We start from the raw sequence: 23,369 nt of genomic DNA on the forward strand, positions 1-23,369 counted from the left end.
TACTGTTTCGTTTTTTTTATGTTTAATTGCTCAAATATTTTTCGTTCCTTAAAAAGGAAAAAAATTTCCCTAATAGTAGCAGGAAAAAAAGTCACATTCCACATTGACTGCTTAAACTCAGGTATGGCCCAAAAGAAATGATTTTTTGAAAAAGCATACAACAAATGACAGCATATGATTTTTAGAATCCTACAAAGATTCCAGCGTTGCCATTTACATATAAAAAAGCATAATTGTTGCATTGTCACAACCACCAGGTTAATCCCTATGCATTTAATAGATACTTAGCAAAATTGTTCCGGGGAACAGAAGCACGAAAAAGATGCAAGGGAGACCTGAATAGGGCAACAGACCTAATATTGTACCGAATAAAACTAAGGAGTTTTGGGAGGTCACTCGGACAAGGTTCAGACTCCAAGCGCTGTTAAACTAGAGCTATTTACAGAAACCATTCGTCTAAAGCATACATTAACCGCGTACAGTAAAACAGGAGGCGCACAGGCCTCAACAGAAGAACATGGAACTAGCAACATTCTCTTGAAGACGGGGCAACTGAGGAACAGTAACTGGACCAGCATTTGTCAGACCACCATGGCTTGACGATGTCTCTGATGCGTCCTCGAATTTCATCCATTGTCCCACCTGTGTGGCAGCCAAATGGGCATAACTTATCGGAGCCACTGCATAGAACCGAAAAGAAAGTGAGGGCACAAGCAAAAGGAAAATATAACATAACTTATCCAAATATGCTTATATTTACCAATGGATATAGCAGTAGTGCTTCTTTGGTACCTGCAAGAAGTGTATAACAATTAGAATTACCGCAACTGCTATGATTTAAAAGTTTCGGGCCAGCTACGAAGAATCCAATTTATGCAAATACTCACACATAGGACAGATTATGAACAAGTTCTTGAAGTTCATCAGGTGAGAAACCAACTTCATCCAACAACACATGGTAATGTGTAGGTCGAGTCGTACCCTACAACGATATCCAAGTAAACATCATATGATACAAACATTACAACAAACTACAACGAAATGGCACAAAACAGAAAAAATAACTCACAATCATTCCCGCGTGGGCACACAGATAGAAGTCATTGTTCCTTGGATGACAAACTTTGTTATCTATAATTGTCCCTGCAAAAAATCTGTGTAAACAAATTGATCCAGTGCTTTCATTACAACTAAAATTCGCTGCAACTTCTATTATTACCTGGTGGAACATTATCAGGAGATCCAGACTGGAAAAACTTTGTATGATGATTTTTCTGAGCAACAATGATAACAAACTTGGGCGACCACTTTTCATCTAGAAACTTGCAGGCCTACATGGATAGAACAGATGAGTTAGCACGAGAATCTCTCGTATTTTCCAAATTATATATTAAGACAGCATTTATCAGAGTGCAGAACCTCAATGAGCTGGTCCAGTTCTATGTTTAGAACTTGATTAAATTGAGATTCACTGACACCATCCCTGACATTTACAAAAGGGGCCATTAGCAAAGCCGTCAAAGAAGTGTACAAAGTTCACTGCTATGTGACAATGTTAGGCAGGTGGAACACACAGTAATAATAACAAACAATAGAACAAGAGAAATGTCAACAGCTACTCCTCATTCCCAAGAGCTGGGCCAGCTTCATGAATCCTCTTAAACAATTAACTGGATAAAAATGGCGGAAATAGAGGTAGAACCATAAAAACTCAACAATGTCATGTTCAATACAAATTTCTGAAGATTTAGACATTCATCATAAGCGTAGTGTCAATAATAGAGCAATAGCACTTAGAATGTGTATAATTTGCTGAAAGCAAAATGGTGAACAGGCTGGGTTAGATCACCTGAATACTATAATGTGCTCAGGCTTCCTTTTCCCGGAACTCACATAAAAATCTAGCAAAAGTTCCCTGCATTTTTAAATTTCATTATTATCAGAAAGTTCATTCTGGGAAACCAAAAGGATACCACCAACAGAATTGCAAAAGAAACCCGCAAACCATTAAGCAATTAGTTTTACACCATAAGAAAAAGCAGCAAACCATTGGAAAGTGAAACCAAACTTTAAAATGCATAACATACTGACAATACAACTGGGTATTCCAGAAACTGATTAGACAGAACATCACGGAACCAGTGGTATTTGATTGAGGAGCTCATTTGGCATGAAGAAACACAATCCAAACTAACAAAGTATTATGCTATTCTCTTTTTCCATAAGGCATCACAATTCTGGTGAAGCAACTCCCTCGAGAGTCTAAATACAAAATGTAAACTATCAAAACAAAAATAAATTATCTCTAGTGCAGCTAAACCGACTCAAAGATCAAAATGGATATGTTAGAAAGCATAGCATACTCTATTATATAAGTTTAAGTTCCGACCGGCCAAAGTTAATTCACCCTGGCCCAAAAAAAAACAGTCCAAGAGAAAGTTAAAACCTACAAAACCAAACTCACCTCATAATCCCATCATCCTCAGTGTCTGAAACTTTTTTAAATATGTTATCAATCATCTCTACTTTAGGAGATTGAGTGCGCACGGAAGCTCTATAACGAGATATTGACGGCCACTGCCTTGAACTCACAACCTGACAAAGCAATAGTATAAAATGAAATTCTTTAAACATATAAAAGGTAATCAACATCAATGAAAGAACCTACTGCAGCAATTGATGGGACATCAGACTGGCCGGGAGAGCCATGTGATACGTCCATTCCAAGAATCATGGTGGGGACCTTAGATACCATGGGGATGGAAGGAGAAACTTCCGCAGCTAACATAGAATTTAAACCACCGAGCTGCCAACAGAAATTGTGATGTTTAAGACGGATCCAGGAAATGACGGAAGAAAGGAAGGTGCCAGGATGATAGCACCGAACCAGATGCACAGAGAACTCTCACCTTAGCATTGATCTTAAGGAGAAGGTTTGTGAGATACTGATCATTAACTCTTCCAGGAGCCAAGCATTGGGTTACTATACCATGATCAGCCAGATTTTTCCGCTTCCATGGTCCTTCAAGTTTCATCAGTCAATTATTTTAGTAATAATTAGTACTTATGAGATACGCTTAGTGGTCAACAGAACAAGCAAATCGGACTAACCATATATGTCACAATTTTTCCTCTCAGGAAGAAGACAGAGAAGAAACTTCGGGGCACCAGGAAGTTTTGACTGGATCTCTTCAAACATTTTGTCAACTCTGACAACAGGTGGAGCCCTTCTAAGCTGTGGAGACTCTTCAAACACTTCAAATGGAGCTTCCACACTCTGTAACGTTAAAACAGGAATAATGAAAATCGTCCTTTCTACTCCGTTTTAAAGTAATAGAAGTTGATAAAACATACAATTCCTTTCGTCTCTCCAAGTCTTGTCAAATCTCTGACTAGGCCACGGACGTCACAGCGTGCAGAAAAGTTCACAACTGCCCAACGCTCTACCTTTGCTGGATCAAAGAATCTCTGCCAGAATAGATAAAAATAAAAAAGAATTCAAAGTACATCTTAACAACCACTACACTGCAATACCAAGCTAGCATGTAGTCAGCATACGATTTCAAACCCAACATCATCTTAAATGAGATTATAAAATGAATCCCATCGATCCTGTGGAAAAATCATATGTGAAGAAGAGTTCAACGATACCTTATTATTAAAGTTCCACCTGCCATTTCGGGTGAAAAGGTCATCTCCATTTCCTGCCTTCAACTGCCACATAACAAATATATTATCTCAAACTCACTACATGAAGACTCAAAAATATAGCTAAAAGAAGTTATAATAGATAGCATACCTTAGGAGCAGGCAGCACACGCCCTTCAACCTGTGTGAAGTTGCTACTGATTGAGACACCACAAGAACGAAGCAGAGGCTCAGCATCATAATTGTTGATTTTGAGAGCCTTCCACAATCCAGTAGGAAATTAGTTAAGCATAACTAGAGCAAGCAAAAGATCATGTTAGGGTAGAAGAGACCTACATTACTCAAAATTTCCATTCTCTCCTGAGGCTTTTGCCTAGACTTCTCCACCAAGGAAGCCCTCTGAAAGGTAGACAAGGCTTTTGTGTACCTTTGCAATGAGACCAAAGTGCAGAGCTGCAACATTCAACAACAGAATTCAAAATTGCATGAACAAAAGACAGTACATAAAANATAATTGTTGATTTTGAGAGCCTTCCACAATCCAGTAGGAAATTAGTTAAGCATAACTAGAGCAAGCAAAAGATCATGTTAGGGTAGAAGAGACCTACATTACTCAAAATTTCCATTCTCTCCTGCGGCTTTTGCCTAGACTTCTCCACCAAGGAAGCCCTCTGAAAGGTGGACAAGGCTTTTGTGTACCTTTGCAATGAGACCAAAGTGCAGAGCTGCAACATTCAACAACAGAATTCAAAATTGCATGAACAAAAGACAGTACATAAAAGCTGTAAATTTTAACTCAGAACTTTTACCTCAATGGGGAAATAGGTGGGACGTTTAGGCTTTCCAACATTGAGGCACGGCAAATCAGCAGAATATCGCAAGTCTATGTTACGATGATTAACAAAATAATCATAAACTGTCACTTCTGAAGTCTGCACTTCACCGTCCTCATCTTTGCTCCTCTGCTTTAGAGTAAACCTAAAAGTGTCGAGAAAAAAAATGAGTTTTGCGCCATTACATTATAGCAAATCAATGTCGACCATCCTGCACAAGTGCATCTTAGTTGAGCCAAGGTTAAAATAACAAGAAATAACTAGATCACTGCTAACATACGTCTGCTCACGACAAGGTTTTTCGCTCAATCCAGTTATTTTGAATTCTTGGTTAGCGGGAGCAGTCTTCACTCTCAGGTTCTTCAATACGCGCTTTGCCTGATCAAGTGTAGAGAATCCATTGCTTAGAACATGATTATACAAAAAGATAAATAATCAAATATATAACAGCACACCTTCGCCCAATCAAGTGAAAAGGGATCTTTTGCATTTTGGTTCGCTATCAGAAAGTCAACCACAGGCCCAGGCTGGATTATCATTGTGGTAGACACGTCTGTGATCAAGAAAACCACAAGATATGGATCTCATTTTATTATTTGACATAAGTATGAAACATGAAAGACAGAATATTTACCAATGTTCAAAGACAATCCCGACTGGGTGGTTCGAAAACTCGAATGGAACCCTCGGCAGCCAAGAACACCACCTCCAACATCAGCAAAGTTCTTTGGGTCATTATGGAAAAAGGATTGCCGAACAAGTAAACAACCCCTAATATACAAATAGTCATTATATACCAATCAAGAGAGGCACAAAATACTTGTGTAGTAATCATCTCATAAAGAGAAATTAAATAAATATACAACTTACTGTTTTGCAGCATGCTGCCTTAAAATTATATCCAAAACTCGCAAGGCTTCTTGAGAGTTCTCAGACTCTTGACCTCGCAAAGCATTTGCAATCGCCTGCATTGGAATCTTGGCAGCGAAGCTAATCTCCACCTTATAAGTTTTAGATTGGTACGGCCGCCTTAATCTTTTCCTATCAGTTTCATTAGGAGGGCTTCCATGTCTGCCAGGGCTGGAGTTGCCATTGGTCCCGTTGTTCCTGTGTATAAGGTGGTGAAAAGGGTTAATAACCAAAATAAGAACTAGGGAACACATTAAACTAAGCCACTCTGAGAACCAACCGATTAGATGTTATGTCATCTAGTACAACCGTGAACTCTAATTTATTTCTAGGTAGTGAACCAATGGTGAACAAACTCTTCTCCCCATCATATGCAAAATCCTTCCCGGCCAATTCTGTATCATATGTTTCATGCACTCTATCCAGAACTTTTCTGCCAATTCCTTTTCCCTCGACAGGTCGACCATCCTCATAAAATAGGGCAACCTGTTATCAGACATTGTTAACAATGGCATGGAGTTATATGATTGTATTGAGAAAAGAAGAGATAGGAGCATATCAAGGAGAGGTATGTGAAAACATACACTGTAATGAAAGAAGTGTCCATCAACATTAGACACGTTTACTTTAAAGTGATTGGTAAGGATCGGGATCTTTTGTCCCTTGCTTCCAAGGCCACGTCTCGCCATGGGAACACGTAAAACCTTTTTCTTCACTGGCTCTGGTTCAGCTTGTGCTGGAGAGAAATCAAGTGGAACAGGGGGAGGAGGGGGCAGAGCCTCTGTGGATCCACCATTCTCTTCTTCAGCCATTACCACAATCTTCTATAACAAAAATCACAAGTTTCAAAAGATCTTCAGCAAAACTTGAAAAAAGTATGCAAAGAGCTTTTCTAGGCAAAAAGATGCACTTAGGAAGCAGTCAATAAAAGAAACTAAATGCAGACAACTACTAATCACTTCCAGTCTTAGCTCTAGTTTTACATAAGTAATAACACATGAGATGACAATTCAAAAGGTAATAATGCATAATTAAACACAAGTGAATTAGCACTAAAAACATCTAGGAATGAAAAGATTCAAAATGCAGTAGCCAACAATGAGGTCATAACTAAGGACGTAACTCATTTTACAAATGAATGCATGCAAATTGGTGAGTGCTAAGCCATGTAGATTGGCCAGATTTTTTCGCTAGAAGCCAAAAAAAGAGGGGTAACAAAGCCCAGAACTTCCACTGGAAGCATATAAAAAAAAGAAGGTGGGTGGGGTGGGGGAACAAACCCTAGATAGCATTTCAAGCACAGAAAACCAAAATACCCACATGCTGTACATCAAGAAAACACCAATCTTAATACAGAATGACAAGTGACAAGTATTTTTCACTTTACCTTTATCAAAAAAAAAAATGACAAGTATTCTTCAGCTTACTGGTTTGGGAAAAAACATGTCAAAGAAAACAGCCTTCAACACCACAAAGCCCAGAACTTTAACTAGAAGCACAAAGAGGGGTAAAAAATAAACCCCAGATAGCATTTCAAGCACAGATCACAAACACCCACATGCTATACTTCAAGAAAACACTGAACTTAGTTCAAAAGAAGTCTTCTTGAGTTTCCTGGGTTTGAAAATGAAGACAACATAAAAGGCCTCAAACCACAAAGATCAGAACTTTTCACTATAATCACAAAAAAGAGGGGTAAAAAACAAACCCCAGATAGCATTTCAACCACATCCAAGGACTACACAAATGAAAAAATACCCACATGCTACGCTTCAAGAAAATGCCAAACTTAGCTCAAAAAAAGTCTTGTCCAGCTTAGTGGGTTTCAAAAATATGTCAAGTTAAAACTTAAGAAGCCCTCAACACCACAAAGCCAAGAACTTTTCACTATAAGCACAAAAAAGAGGGGTAAAAACTAAACACCAGATAACATTTCCACATTAAAAGAACTACACAGATAACAAAATACCCACATGCTAAACTTCAAGAAAACACCAAACTTAGCTCAAAACAAATCTTCTTCAGCTTACTAGGTTTGAAAAATACATCAGGTTAAAAGGCCTTCAAACACCACAAAGACCAGAACTTTCCACTATAACCACAAAAAGGAGAGGTAAAAAACAAACCCCAGGTAACATTTCAACCACATTGCACTGTTAAACAAAATACCCACATGATTAACTTCAAGAAAACACCAAACTTAGCTCCACACAAGTCTTCTTCAGACTACTAAGTTTGAAAAATACCTCAAGTTAAAAAGCCTCCAAACACCACAAAGACCAGACCTTTTCACTATAACCACAAAAAAAAAAGAGGTAAAAAACAAACCCCAGATAGCATTTCAACCACATTACAGTGTTAAACAAAATACAACATGCTATACTTCAAGAAAACACCAAATTTAACACAAAATAAGTCTTTTTCAGCTTACTTAGTTTGAAAAATACCTCAAGTTAAAAAGCCTCCAAACACCACAAAGACCAGACCTTTTCACTATAACCACAAAAAAGAGAGGTAAAAACAAACCCCGTATAGCATTTCAACCACATTACAGTGTTAAAAAAAATACCACATGCTATACTTCAAGAAAACACCAAATTTAACACACAATAAGTCTTCTTCAGCTTACTTAGTTTGAAAAATAAGTCAACTTAAAAAGCCTTCAAACACCACAAAGACTAGAACTNAAACACCAAATTTAACACAAAATAAGTCTTTTTCAGCTTACTTAGTTTGAAAAATACCTCAAGTTAAAAAGCCTCCAAACACCACAATGACCAGACCTTTTCACTATAACCACAAAAAAGAGAGGTAAAAACAAACCCCGTATAGCATTTCAACCACATTACAGTGTTAAACAAAATACCACATGCTATACTTCAAGAAAACACCAAATTTAACACAAAATAAGTCTTCTTCAGCTTACTTAGTTTGAAAAATAAGTCAACTTAAAAAGCCTCCAAACACCACGAAGACTAGAACTTTTCACTATAACCACAAAAAAGACAGGTAAAAAACAAACCCCAGATAGCATTTCAACCACATTACAGTGTTAAACAAAATACCACATGCTATACTTCAAGAAAACACCAAATTTAACACAAAATAAGTCTTCTTCAGATTACTTAGTTTGAAAAATAAGTCAACTTAAAAAGCCTCCAAACACCACATAGACCAGAACTTTTCACTATAACCACAAAAAACAAAGAGGTAAAAAACAAACCCCAGATAGCATTTCAACCACATTACACTGTTGAACAAAATACCCACATGCTGTACTTCAAGAAAACACCAAATTTAACACAAAATAAGTCTTCTTCAGCTTAGTTTGAAAAATAAGTCAACTTAAAAAGCCTCCAAACACCACAAAGACCAGAACTTTCCACAATAACCACAAAAAAGAGAGGTAAAAACAAAACCCAGATAGCATTTCAACCACATTACACTGTTAAACAAAAAACCCACATGCTATACTTCAATAAAACACCAAATTTAACACAAAATAAGTCTTCTTCAGCTTACTAGGTTTGAAAAAATACATCAAGTTAAAAAGCCTTCAAAGACCAGAACTTTCCACTATAACCACAAAAAAGAGAGGAAAAAAACAAACCCCAGGGAGCATTGCAACCACATCACAGTGTTAAACAAAATACCACATGCTATACTTCAAGAAAACACCAAATTTAACTCAAAATAAGTCTTCTTCAGCTTTCTGGGTTTGAAAAATAAGTCAACTTAAAAAGCCTCCAAACACCACAAAGACCAGAACTTTTCACTATAACCTCAAAAAAGAGAGGTAAAAATCAAACCCCAGATAGCATTTCAACCACATAACACTGTTAAACAAAATATCCACATGCCATACTTCAAAAAAGCACCAAATTTAACACAAAATCTTCTTCAGCTTACTTAGTTTGAAAAATAAGTCAACTTAAAAAGCCTACAAACACAACAAAGACCAGAACTTTTTACTATAACCACAAAAAAGAGAGGTAAAAAACAAACCCCAGATAGCATTTCAGCCACATTACAGTGTTAAACAAAATACCCACATGATATATTTCAAGAAAACATAAAATTTAGTCAAAACTACCATACCTAAAGCTCAAAAATGGCGGATGAAGAAACAGAGTCAAGAGGTGAAACCCTAATGTACGACAAAAGAGAAAGAAAGAGTGAGGTTGTAGTTGAACTAGGGAGTGACAGCAGCTAGTGCACCTAAAAACATAAACAACTGTAACTAAACACTCTCTTCGACCTCCACGTGTCCCTTCGTTATAATCTATGTACTCTTTAAACTGTTTTTCTTTTTCTTTTTTCTTTTGTGGATAAGAGGAAAATCCAATAACAAGGGCATAATTGTCTTCTTAGTGCTTGTTTAGCGGTCACTTTCTGACTTATATATCCACTTTTTTTACTTTTTTTTTTTATTTATATATCCACTTGTTCACTTAATTTTATTGTTTTTTTAAAAAATATATTTTAATTATATTTTTTAGAAGTGGAAAATTGATTAGAAACAGCTTTTATAGTCCCATAGTAAAAATAGATGTATATCTTATTCTCTTTAAATTTTATTTATAAATTACATTAAATATTTTATCATTATAACGGACATAAAATGTCAAAAATGAAACGTGAGTTTAATGTTGTGCTACTGTTCCAATATGCTATGGTACAATTTGGGGTCGTTTGACCATAATTTTTTTTTATTTTTTGAAGTTGAACTCTAAAAAAAAATATATGTTTTGTCATAAATTTTGAAATTCAAATTTAAAATCAACAACTGTTTGGTAATACAGTAGACCCCACTTCTTGTTCACATAAATAAAGACAATATATTCTAGTTCTATTCCACCTTTTTGTTTAGGCTGCTTGTATTTATTTGCCAAATTTAGACAATCTTTTTACTAGCGTACTAATAAATAATAATAATCAGAAAAAACACATGAAAAATGGAGGACATAAATAGTGAGTAGATTGTCATGAAGTGAAACATTATCTCTCAATTCTGTAGATCGTTCAGTTGGTGGGATAAAGATAATAATTTCAGAATATTTCATGAGATTATTATATTATGTGTTATATAGTCTCAGGATTATGTTGTCTTACACTTAAGTTACCTCATATATAAGGTGATATAAGATGGAACAAAATAATCTCATGAAATATTTCAATCTATTACATCCCACCAATCAAACCAATCCTATTGTGTTACTTGTGCAAAATATCTTGTTAGAGTTAAATGACCCTTATAGAATCAAATGACCGTTATAGAACCAAATGACCCTTACAGAACCAAAATAACCCTTGTAGAATGACCCAATCTATCATATTCCACTCGGTCTCTCGAGCCCACGTTGAATTCCCGACTTAATTTAGATCACACACAGGCCTCAACAAAAGAACATGGAGCTAGCAACATTCTTTTTAAGACGGGGCAACTGAGGAACAGTAACTGGACTAGCATTTCTCAGACCACCCTGGCTTGATGATGTCTCTGATGTGTCCTCGAATTTCATCCATTGTCCAACCTGTGCAGCGGCCAAATGGGCATAACCTATCGGAGCCACTGCACAGAACGGAAAAGAAAGTGAGGGCACAAACAAGGCATGTAATCAAGCAAAAGGGAAAAATAGCATTATATGCATCTGTCATTTGTGTGTGTGGTTATGGTGGAGAGAGCAGCAACAACTAGCACAAGTCCATTCTAGAAAGCATGTTTTCACATAGGATGACGATTATATTGCATTTTCGAAATATGCTTATATTTACCAATGGATGTAGCAGTAGTGCTTCTTTGGTACCTGCAAGAAGTGTATAACAATTAGAATGGCTGCAACTGCTATGACTTGAAGGTTAAAATTCAGTCGAGCTACGAAGAGTTCAATTCATGCAATACTCACACATAGGACAGATTATGAACAAGTTCTTGAAGTTCATCAGGTGAGAAACCAACTTCATCCAACAACACATGGTAATGTGTAGGTCGAGTCGTACCCTACATCGATATCCAAGTAATTAAACATCATATGATATAAACATTACACCAAACTTCAACTAAATGGCACAAAACAGAACAAAAAACTCACAATCATTCCCGCGTGGGCACACAGATAGAAGTCATTGTTCCTTGGATGACAAACTTTGTTATCTATAATTGTCCCTGCAAAAAATATGTGTAAACAAATTGATTCATTACAACTAAAATTTGCTGCGACTTTTATTATTACCTGGTGGAACATTATTAGGAGATCCAGACTGGAAAAACTTTGTATGATGATTTTTCTGAGCAACAATGATAACAAACTTGGGCGACCACGTTTCATCTAGAAGCTTGCAGGCCTACATGCATAGAACAGCTGAGTTAGCACGAGAATCTCTCGTATTTTCCAAATTAAAGTTCAATTATATATCAAGACAGCATTTATCAGAGTGCAGAACCTCAATGATCTGGTCCAGGTCTATGCTTAGAACTTGATTAAATTGAGATTCACTGACACCATCCCTGACAATTTCGATAGTGGACATTAGCAAAACCATCAAAGAAGTGTACAAAGTTCAATGCTGTGTGAAGAGTTAGGCAGATGGAACACACAGTAATAATGACAAACAATAGAACAAGAGATATGTCAACCAGCTACTTCTCATTCCCAAGAGTTGGGTCGGCTACATGAATCCTCTTAAAAACAAGAGATTAGCCGGAAAATGAGGTAGAACCATAAAAAATCACCAATGTTGTGCTCAATACAAATTTCTGAAGCATTTAGACATTCATCATAGGCGTAGTATCAATAATAGAGCAATAGGACTTAGAAATTATTTACTGAAAGCAGAATAGTGACCAGGCTGGGTTAGATCACCTGAATACTATAATATGCTGAGGCTTCGTTTGCCTGGAACTCGAATAAAAATCTATCAAAAGTTCCCTGCATTTTGAAATTTAATTATGATCAGAAAGTTAATTCTAGGAAACCAAAAGGATACCAACAACAGAATATTAAAAGAAACCTGCAAACCATTAGGCAATTAGTTTTATACCATAAGAAAAAGTAAAAAACCATTAGAAAGTGAAACCAAGCTTTAAAATGCATAAGATACTGAACTCACCTCATAATCCCATCGTCCTTAGTGTCTGAAACTTTTTTAAATATGTTATCAATCATCTCCACTTTAGGAGATTGAGTGCGCACAGAAGCTCTATAATGAGATATTGAAGGCCACTGCCTTGAACTCACAACCTGACAAAGAAATAGTACAAAATGAAATTCTTTATACAATTGGGAATAAAAGGTAATCAACGTCAATGAAAGAACCTACTGCAGCAATTGATGGGACATCAGACTGGCCGGGAGAGCCATGTGATACGTCCATTCCAAGAATCATGGTGGGGACCTTAGATACCATGGGGATAGAACGAGAATCCTCAACAGCTAACATAGAATTTAAACCACCGAGCTGCCAACAGAAATTGTGATGTTTCAGACTGACTCAGGATGATAGCACTGAACCAGATGCTCAGAGAACTCTCACCTTTGCATTGATCTTAAGGAGAAGGTTTGTGAGATACTGATCATTAACTCTTTCAGGAGCCGCCAAGCATTGGGTTACTATACCATCACGATTAGTCATATTTTTCACCTTCCATGGTCCTTCAAGTTTCATCAGTGGATTATTTTAGTTATTAGTACTCAAAGAGATATGCTTAGTGGTCAACAGAACAAGCAAATCAGACTAACCATATATATCACAAGTTTTCCTCTCAGGAAGAAGACAGAGAAGAAATTTGGCATCAGGAAATTTTGACTGGATCTCTTCAAACATTCTGTCAACTCTGACAACAGCTGGAGCCCATCTAAGATGCAGAGACTCTTCAAACACTTTAAATGAAGCTTGCACACTCTGAAACGTTAAAACAGAAATTATTAAATTCAACTTTTATACTCCGTTTTTAAGTATTAGAAGTTGATAAACACATACAATTCCTTTCATCTCTCCAAGTCTTCTCAAATGTCCGACTAGGTTGCCGATATTACAGCGTGTAGAAAAGTTCACAACAGCCCATTGCTCTACCTTTGCTGGATCAAAGAATCTCTGCCATGATAGATAAAAAATGAAAAAAAAAATAAAAAAATTCAAAGTACATCTTAACAACCACTACACTGCAATACCAAGCTAGCATGTAGTCAGCATACGATTTCAAAGCCAACATCATCTTAAATGAGATTATGAAATGAATCCCATAGATCCAGTGGAAAAATCATATGTGAAAGAAGAGTTCTACCTTATTATTAAAGTTCCACCTGCCATTTTGCGCGAAAATATCAACTCCATTTCCTGCCTTCAACTGCCACATAACAAATATATCACCTCAAACTCACTACATGAAGACTCAAAAATATAGCTAAAAGAAGTTATAATAGATAGCATACCTTGGGGGCAGGCAGCACACGCCCTTCAACCTGTGTGAAGTTGCTATTGATTGAGACATCACAAGAACGAAGCAGAAGCTCAGCATCATAATTGTTGATTTTGAGAGCCTTCCACAATCCAGTAGGAAATTAGTTAAGCATAACTAGAGCAAGCAAAAGATCATGTTAGGGTAGAAGAGACCTACATCACTCAAAATTTCCATTCTCTCCTGCGGCTTTTGCCTCGACTTCTCCACCAAGGAAGCCCTCTGAAAGGTGGACAAGGCTTTTGTGTATCTTTGCAATGAAACCAAAGTGCAGAGCTGCAACATTCAACCAATAATTCAAAATTGCATGAACAAAAGACAGTACATAAAAGCTGTAAACTTTAACTCAGTGCTTTTTACCTCAATGGGGAAATAGGTGGGACGTTTAGGCTTTCCAACATTGAGGCACGGTAAATCAGCAGAATATTTCAAGTGTATGTTACGATGATTAACAAAGTAATCATAAACTGTCACTTCTGAAGTTTGCACTTCACCATCTTCATCTTTGCTCCTTTGCTTTAGAGTAAACCTAAAAATATCAAGAGATTAATGAGGTTTGCACCATTACATTATAGCAAATCAATGTCTAACATCCTGCACAAGTGCATCTCAGCTGAAGATAACAAGAAATAACTAGATCATTGCTAACATACGTCTGCTCACGACAACTTTTTTCGCTCAATCCAGTTATTTTGAATTCTTGGTTAGCGGTAGTAGTCTTCACTCTCAGATTCTTCAATACGCGTTTTGCCTGATCAGGTGTTAGAGAATCCATTGCTTAGAGCATGATTATACAAGAAGATAAATAATCAAATATATAACAGCACACCTTCGCCCAATCAAGTGAAACAAGATCTCTTGCATTTTGGTTTGCTATCAGAAAGCCAACCACAGGCCCAGGCTGGATTATCATTGTGGTAGACATATCTGTGATCAAAGAAACCCCAAGAGATGGATCACATTTTATTTGACACAACTGTCAAACATGAAACCTAGAATATTTACCAATGTTCAAAGACAATCCAGATTGAGTGGTTCGAAAACTTGAATGGAAACCTCGACAGCTAAGAACACCACCTCCAACATCAGCAAAATTCTTTGGATCATTATGGAAAAAGGATTGACGAACAAGTAAACAACCCCTAATATAAGAATAGTCATTATGTACCAATCAAGAGAGGCACAAAAATACTTGTGTAGTACTAATAGATATATAACTTACTTTTTTGCAGCATGCTGCCTTAAAATTATATCCAAAACTCGCAAGGCGTCTTGAGAGTTCTCAGACTCTTGACCTTGCAAAGCATTTGCAATTTCCTGCATCGGTATCTTGTCAGCGAGGCTAATCTTCACTTTATAAGTTTTAGATTGGTACGGCCGCCTTAATCTTTTCCTATCAGCTTCATTAGGAGGACTTCCATGTCTTCCAGTACTGGAGGTTCCAATGTTCCTGTATATAAGGTGGTGAAAAGAGTTAACAACCAAAATAAGAACTAGGGAACACATTAAACTAAGCCACTCTGTGAACTAACCGATTAGATGTTATGTCATTTAGTACAACCATGAACTCGAATCTACTTCTAGGTAATGAACCAATGGTGAACAAACTCTTCTCCCCATCATATGCAAAATCCTTCCCAGCCAATTCTGCATGATATGTTTCATGCACTCTATCCAGAACTTTTCTACCAATTCCTTTTACCTCGACAGGTTGATCATCCTCATAAAATAGTGCAACCTATTATGGCATGGAGTTACATGATTGTATTGAGAAGAGAAAATATCAAGATATGTGAAAACATACACTGTAATGAAAGAAGTATCCGTCATCATTAGACATGTTCACTTTAAAGTGATTGGTAAGGATCCGAATATTTTGTCCCTTCCTTCCAAGGCCACACCTAGCCATGGGAATACGTAATAACCTTTTCTTCACCGGCCCTGGTTCAGCTCTTTCTGGAGAGAAATCAAGTGGAACAGGGGGAGGAGGGGGCAGAGCCTCTGTGGATCCACCATACTCTTCTTTAGCCATTACCACAATATTCTATAGAATAAAAAAGACCACAAGTTTCAGAAGATCCTCAACAAAACATCTAGAAATGAAAAGATTCAAAATGCATAGCCAACAGTGAGGTCATAAGCTAATCAAGTAATTCACTTTACAAATGAATGCAAATTGGTGAGTGCTAAGCCATGTAGATTATTGCAAATAGAATTGCTATATAGTTGCACAAAATCTACAAGATGCAACTGAAAGTACATTTAAATTTGTGAGAGTCAGCAATTACACTCATTGGATGTTTGTTACGTATTGTTTCATAATGAATACAGTGTTTGGATAGATTATATAGTTCTCCACCATTACATAATGTCACATATCCATTATTTGAATGATAAACATACAAAAAAAGTAAAATACAGGGAGAGCTACTATGAAAAGATAAGATAAAGGATAAAATAGAACTGTTAAATAATAAGTAAAGGCAAAATAAGAAGAAAATATGAAGGTAACGACGCGATCACACCAAATTGATCGTTACATAAAATGAGTCTTTTTGTAATTATCTAACAATGAATTTAAACGATACGATACAATATTAATTTAGTAAGAATCAAAACAAACATTGTATTCAAACTAATAATACGTAACAAACATCCAAACAAGATGTTAGTATCTCACATTGCACTGTTAACAAAATACCCACATGCTATACTTCAAGAAAACACCAAACTTAGTAAAGAATAATAAGTATTCTTCTGATACAAAATATCATTCTTAGGATCCTATAAAATATTAATATTTCAAAACAAAAACAAATAATAATAAAAAAGTACCTGAAAAATGCCGAATGAGTTAAATCAAATAAGAGGCAATTGGTGAACAGAAATTACTGTTGCATGATATATATAGCTAAAGATTTATAGGAGAAGATGAAAAGTGGTAGTATAAGTTAATATTCAGAAGTTAATGATATTAGACGTGGGGAGCTGAAAGGTTGGTTGTTTTTACTAAATTTAATACATTTTTTTGGTAAACCGTCGAAAGATTACCATAGACAACCAATGTTTACATATAAGAGCATTCCAAGGAATCATAATCTAAGTGTTATTCATCTCGAGACTTAGAATGAGTAAGCAAAAACAACAACTAGTTACATTTCTGAACTAAATTACTACACTTCCTAGCTTCTTTTTAGAGCCTTGAACTTGGTCGATTCTTTCAATTATCTGCGATAGCTATCTCCGTATTTACATTTACTCCCTTCCATGTGTGATAGATCCTTACCCCCGAAATAGTTGTTGTCGGCTCCTTCTTGAATTGTCTTCAATGTCTCTCTTTTATCCAATGTCATGTCTGCAACCGATCCTTCTGTATTTAAATTTAAACACATTAGTGTGATTTAATACATTTAAATAGAGAAAGAATAAAGGTTTAACCAAAATTTTAAAAAAAAATAAAAAAAGGAAAAAAAAAGATAAATGTGTTTCTTGGTCCTAAAGAGATGTCACATCACCTTGTTTATATCTGGTTTTATATCATATATATAAGATAAGATATAGATATAGATTGTCTATCTTCCCTAATTAATTGACAAAATATTTAGTAAAAGATAGACTGCTAAATTAAAACTAATTTCCCCGCGCTTCGCGCGGTCATAAATAATAAATAATAATTGCATTGAACTTACAAAAAATTCTTTACTAATATCCATACATTAAAAATAATGTAAAATAAGTTCTTAAAAAAATATTAGCAATATTCCAACATGAATTTGATTATTTTTCATTATCACATAACTCAAGAACCTCTAATGAATGAATTATTCAGGAAATAATAAATCATTGGTTCTTTAATCAACATTAAAAAGAAAATAAGAATATATATACACAAAGGCATTTCGTAAGAAAAAGAACACATTTAAGTTGCATAGATTATACAATTGTGATACATGTCTCGGGGAAAAATTCAAAAATTTGTTAACAGATTCAAAAAAGAAATTACACTTGAACATGAAAGCAATCATAATTTGAACTGCATAATGAACTTCTTCAATTGATAAGTGAGAAACTTCATATCTATGTTAAAATAGATAATATTCAATCTTATATATAGTACTTTTAAGTTATAGAATTTTATATAGAATATCAAAACATGAATTCTTGGAACTGAGTACAATAATTATTTTTTGCACAATGAATATACCTATTATATGTGTATATGTTCAATATAACTAGAGACAATTACTCTGCAGAAACATAAACAACAGAGTTTAAAACATGTACTCAAAAACAACAATTAACATATCATAAGAATAAATTAATGACTGTAAAAAAAAAACAGGATATGTAAAAATAGAAAGGAAAAATTGAGTCCACTGAATGCACAGTGTCCCCTTAAAAAAATTACTCCCCTCTAATACCTAGGGTTTAAAGAATTAGATCCTCTTAGGATGGAACGATTTTATTCACCAACGTACTGATACAAAAAACAATGGTGTCAGTAAGCCACTCAACAAGAGCAAAGTACATGAATATTTAATTGTGCAGAAGAAGAAGAAGTTCAGATGATTTTTTGTTTTAAAATGATAGGAAATCTCTCTATTTATAGACAACAAAGAATAGTGTGAACAAATGTTTATTGTGCCTTATCGGAAAGGTCACAACTCTTTGGAAAAGTCATCTTTCATAAAAGTCCAACTTTTTATAAAAGTCACAACTTTTCATGAAAGGAAAAGGCTAGTTTTGAGAATAAATAAATTAAAAGGGAATCGTGATATATGATGACGCCACGAAGGCGAGCCTAATGTTCTCTTTTATATATATATATATATATATATATATGATGATGATGATGATGATAGGTACGTAAATATAGGAGAATTTTTTTAAGCAGTGACCTTTAATTTTTTCTATAACAAAAACAAATTAAAAAAATAGGAGAATGGTAAAAAAAAAAGTATAAATTATAGGAACCACATATTATAAGTACTAAATAACATCCTATCCTTTCTAGTTTTCTATTTGTCAAAAATTCCTTAAAAATGATGTTTGTGGGATACATAGCGTTGTGCACGGGATACATTAGGTTTGATGCATTCCACATAGCGGGATACATAGCGTTATGCATGGAATACACGCGGGATGCATAGCGTTGTGCACGGGATACATAGCGTTTGATACATTCCACATAGCAGGATACATAGCGTTGTGCACGGGATACATAGGTAAATAAGGGATTTTTGAAAATTTTGAAATAAGTAGGGATAAATGGATATTAAGGTAAGTAAAGGAGTGTAGTTAAGTAATTTGTCCAAAAAAAATGTGGTTGTTGGTTATAGAGTTAACATCACTTTGGTTGTGCCCAACTTTATACTCCCTCCGTCTCATTTTATATGTCACATTTTTACTTTGCACTTACATTAAGAAATGATGTAACTTTACCCTTCCACCCTTATTTAATATTTTCTTAAGTCAACTTTATTAATAAATGACAAGATTAATTAACTATTCTATCAAGGATATAATAGGCAAAATATGATAATTTATGCATAAATTTTATAAAATGACAAGTATTATGGTTCAGCTATTTATAAAAAGGAATGACATATAAAATGGGACGGAGGGAGTATGTATTTTGATGAATGATTAACATATTCATTTATGAAGTAAGCTATAACTTCATAATGCATCTTTCTGCTCTCTTTGTGCCATATTACTTGGTTACTATACTAGAAATAGTTGTTTTATATTATTTTTTTTTGTTCAATAAAAGTTGTCTATTATTAATTTGACACATCTCTTTAAGAAACAATTTATAATAGGGGTAATATTATTATTTTATCCTTTGACTTTATTAAATTTAATGCTTTGAGAAATGTGTTAGATGATAAATATTACATAGTAGTATTTAATAGCAAGGGTAAAATAGACACAAAATGTAAATTATCTCTTTATTTTTTAAACCGGACAAGTATTGTTGGACGGAGGGAGTATTAATTATCTTACTAAATCAAGAAAAACATTACATTAATTGATTTTTTTCTCATATTACCCAAGCAATTAATATTTTTTGAAAGTGTTCACACTTATTTGTAAAGTTTCAAAAAAAATTCTTAAGGGGTGAGTTGATAAAACTATCCTTTTATTTATGATTTCTTAACATTCGTGTAAAAAAAAATAAGTGATCATACAGAGGGATTACTCTAAGGGAGTTAAGAAAAGAAGCGTTACAAGTCCACCTACTTTTGAGTGACTTGGAAAACAACCGGTGATGATAACGCACATCAATTTTTTTTTAAAAATAAATATATATATCCACATAAATTTCCAAATATTTTTTTTTTCATATAAAATAAAAACAAGTGGTGCGCGAATTTAAATTAAACGAAGAAAATAAATTACCTTAACAGTAAATGATAAAAAGAACACTCCACTTGTTGCTTGTTTCTTTTTGCCTTTTAATAATTAGTTATAATATAGTATTTGCTTTCGGTACGAATAAAGAAGGGAAAAGGGTCAAAAATATCCCTCAACTTTAGTTTATTAGTTGACTTTGCCCTTGTCATTAAACTAAAGTTAATTTTACCCCTACCGTTACTAATTTCACCATATATACCCCTCATTTAACGGAAATCCCCAAACTAACTCAAATTAACCCCAATTCTTAAAAATGATCCATTCCCCATTTTAAACCAATTCCCGACCCGTATAACCCATTCCCCCTTTTACCCTATAACCCATTCCCCCTTTTACCCATTCTCTCAAATTAACCCAAATCCTCCATTGAAGCCCTGTCGACTAGTTCAAACAATCACCAATCTCCTCTCTTCGTCCCCCAAATCCTCTCTCCAATCCTACCTTCCTCACCTCACTCCTACTCCGACATTCTTCGTCGTCGTACAGGTCAGCGCTGGATATCACTCGTCATTGAATGAGAAAGCTCTCCGTTCAGCAAAACGAGTGTGTCTCGCTGCCGCTTTCGTTCTCCGAAAGGTCTCTCTCAAAATATGTATAAATATCTTCATCCTTGTCAAGATCTAGACGTGAGAAAAGAAGAAATATAAGCTTTTATAATTAATGATGTATGAAAATTGATCCATGTATTCGATTCCAATTATATATGTTTTTGATGTTTTAATTCATTTTGTCTATTTTAAGTCAACTTTCATTGTCAAAAAGAGATGCTATGAAGCAACTAACTTTAAATTTTGGATTGATTCTTTCATATGTGGTCGTATTGGTTCACTTTCAGGGTGCTGGTGAATATATAGACGTTGTTACAGTAGCAATTCAAGTATTGGACGTGTTTCAGTTACTTCATGCTTTTTTCTTGAAAACCTTATAGTGGAATCTATTTTCGACATCTCAAGATGACATAACTATGTTATAGAAACTTGGAAGAATTATGCACAATAGTTATGTTTTCTGTTGATCAATTTCTTAAGAGGTGAAGAGAAGAGAAGAAAGTGGTGATTTGGGTGGGAGTGGATAATAGGAGGAGTGAGGTGAGGAAGGTAGGATTGGAGAGAGGATTTGGGTAGAGATTTGGGGGACGAAGAGAGGAGATTGATGATTGTTTGAACTAGTTGACAAGGCTTCAATGTAGGATTCGGGTTAATTTGAGAGAATAGGTAAAAGGGGGAATGGGTTATACGGGTCGGGGGATTGGGTTTAAAATGGGGAATGGGTCGTTTTTAAGAATTCGGGTTAATTTGAGTCAATTTGAGGATTTTCGTCAAATGAGGGGTATATATGGTAAAATTAGTAACGGTAGGGATAAAATTAACTTTAGTTTAACGGCAAGGGCAAAGTCAAACAATAAACCAAAGTTGAAGGGTATTTTGACCCTTTTCCCAATAAAGAATGAAAAAAAAGGTTTTGTTTACATAAAGTAAAATCCATTTTAATTTTCTGAAATGACAATATATTCTTACTCAAAAAGGAATCAATTCCTTGTATTCTACCTTTTCTTTAGGCTGCTTGTATTAGAAGTATGCCTTCTTTCCCAAATTTAAACCACCTTTTTACACTTCTAATTCCAAAGCTCCTACCTTTCAACACTTCATCTTTATTATTACTAGTAATTAATAATAATAATAAGGAAAAAAAACATATTTATGTGGATGATAAATAATGAAGAGATTGTTATGAAGTGAAGAATTATCTCTAGATTCTATGATCGTTTGAATGGTGGGATAAAAATAATAATTTCAGAATACTTTATAAAATTATTTTATTCTATATTTAGGGATAAATATTATGTAGTCTCATGATTATTTTATCCACAATTCTAAAATATATAATGGAATGAGTTATCTAATATATAAAGTGAAATAAAATAATCTCATAAAATATCATAATCTATCACATCATATCATCAACCAAAACCAACCCCACTATTATTTATGCAAAATATCTTGTTGGGGTTAAATATGCATATACAATGAACCAAATGACCCTTATCCAGGTGGGGCGTACAAAAAATACTCCGGGGCGCAAATGAAAGACATAGATTCATAGGACGTAAGTCCTAAAATTTGGGGCATAAGCTCCAAGTGTAAAAACGTATGTTCTGGGCGTTATTTTATTATTATTCTTTGAACCTTCTTTTTGCTTTAAATCATATTTTTTATTATTAGTGTAATGATATATCTCAAATAGTAATTGTAATACTTTTTTTCTTTGTTATCGGTTATTAATACCTTTTCTCAAATAAAAATCATAATATATTTTTCTATATATTATAGGTTATTTATTTGTAAAATAATTGAAAGTTTTACTTTTGCTTATTTTCTTAGTAATAAAATTATAAAATTGAATATACGTGAGACTACGTCCCGTAGATCTATAAGGCTTACGCCCCATGTCTTGAGGCTTATGTCTTGCCCCGTACTACATAAAGCATCTCGCTTCATGCCCCGCCTTTTAAAACACTGATCTAATCTATCATATTCCATCTGGTGTGCTAAATTCTCATTAGAGGCCCGACTATATTCAAATCGCGTAGTGCATAATTTATTTGAAGGTGACGCTCTCAACAAGATTTTCTCTATAATGGATTAAATCATGCGACTTTTAGAGACATAATTTATAATTATAATGTGAATAGAGCTTAGCTTAGTGCAACACAACACTCTTTCTAGTTGACATTACACACGCCAAAAAAAAAAAAACCTATTGCTAGTTGACATTGCAACACTTATTTATTCATAGTTTCCAAAATTGTCTTTTATTGATTTAATTTGAAATATTAGCAATGTAGAGTTTAATGATGAGGTACAAATACATTTTTTCAAAGTCTTATTCTTGAATTAATTATTAATTATTATTTTATTTACTTCTCCGTATTATTTATTGTTTCTACTAATCTCTTCTCCTTAATTACTTCACTATTATATTTTCTTTCGATACTTGATTTTGATATCAAGTACGAATTTTGTTACTAGACCTCTCACGAATCACATTTTTTACCAATTTATATTACTATATAGATTTCCACAACTTGCAAGAATTAGAAAGGA

The 23,369-nt window shown here is 34.6% G+C and overlaps 2 protein-coding genes and 1 long non-coding RNA gene across 13 annotated transcripts; 1 reads left to right on the forward strand and 2 right to left on the reverse strand.

The window, feature by feature from the left end:
- Positions 1–77: 77 nt before the first annotated feature.
- Positions 78–9,682, reverse strand: LOC125872163 (protein argonaute 4-like). 11 transcript variants are annotated; one of them, XM_049552855.1, is made up of 23 exons: positions 9,489–9,682; positions 5,975–6,214; positions 5,671–5,876; positions 5,352–5,588; positions 5,116–5,252; positions 4,937–5,034; positions 4,762–4,859; positions 4,458–4,626; positions 4,257–4,373; positions 3,800–3,907; positions 3,652–3,714; positions 3,355–3,468; positions 3,112–3,277; positions 2,910–3,022; positions 2,669–2,806; positions 2,465–2,595; positions 1,850–1,915; positions 1,420–1,483; positions 1,220–1,331; positions 1,070–1,143; positions 888–982; positions 761–792; positions 78–680 (listed from the first exon to the last, which is right to left on the reverse strand). In XM_049552855.1, the coding sequence occupies exons 2-23, from the start codon at positions 6,200–6,202 to the stop codon at positions 505–507; spliced, it is 2,742 nt and encodes a 913-aa protein (XP_049408812.1). In that variant the 5' UTR covers positions 6,203–6,214; positions 9,489–9,682; the 3' UTR covers positions 78–504. The 11 variants fall into 11 exon arrangements, with proteins under 11 accessions (XP_049408812.1, XP_049408813.1, XP_049408808.1 ...); XM_049552856.1 differs by having other exon boundaries at positions 5,975–6,211; positions 9,489–9,651; XM_049552851.1 differs by lacking the exon at positions 9,489–9,682 and adding an exon at positions 9,200–9,226.
- On the forward strand, positions 7,846–8,484 carry LOC125872166 (uncharacterized). The gene is made up of 2 exons (XR_007447109.1): positions 7,846–7,904; positions 8,400–8,484. It is a non-coding gene; the product is annotated as an uncharacterized LOC125872166 (long non-coding RNA).
- A 1,100-nt stretch (positions 9,683–10,782) lies between the features above and the next one.
- Positions 10,783–15,880, reverse strand: LOC125872165 (protein argonaute 4-like). Its single transcript, XM_049552860.1, has 22 exons — positions 15,653–15,880; positions 15,381–15,586; positions 15,071–15,298; positions 14,854–14,990; positions 14,678–14,775; positions 14,502–14,599; positions 14,209–14,377; positions 14,008–14,124; positions 13,823–13,930; positions 13,675–13,737; positions 13,371–13,484; positions 13,130–13,292; positions 12,924–13,042; positions 12,711–12,848; positions 12,501–12,631; positions 12,254–12,319; positions 11,835–11,898; positions 11,624–11,735; positions 11,483–11,556; positions 11,297–11,391; positions 11,166–11,197; positions 10,783–10,962 (listed from the first exon to the last, which is right to left on the reverse strand). Exons 1-22 carry the CDS (start codon positions 15,878–15,880, stop codon positions 10,787–10,789), a joined length of 2,736 nt encoding a protein of 911 aa, XP_049408817.1. The 3' UTR covers positions 10,783–10,786.
- Between the last annotated feature and the right edge of the window lie 7,489 nt (positions 15,881–23,369).

Source organism: Solanum stenotomum, chromosome 8 (genome assembly GCF_019186545.1).
Source record: "Solanum stenotomum isolate F172 chromosome 8, ASM1918654v1, whole genome shotgun sequence".
NCBI classification, from domain to species: Eukaryota; Viridiplantae; Streptophyta; class Magnoliopsida; order Solanales; family Solanaceae; genus Solanum; species Solanum stenotomum.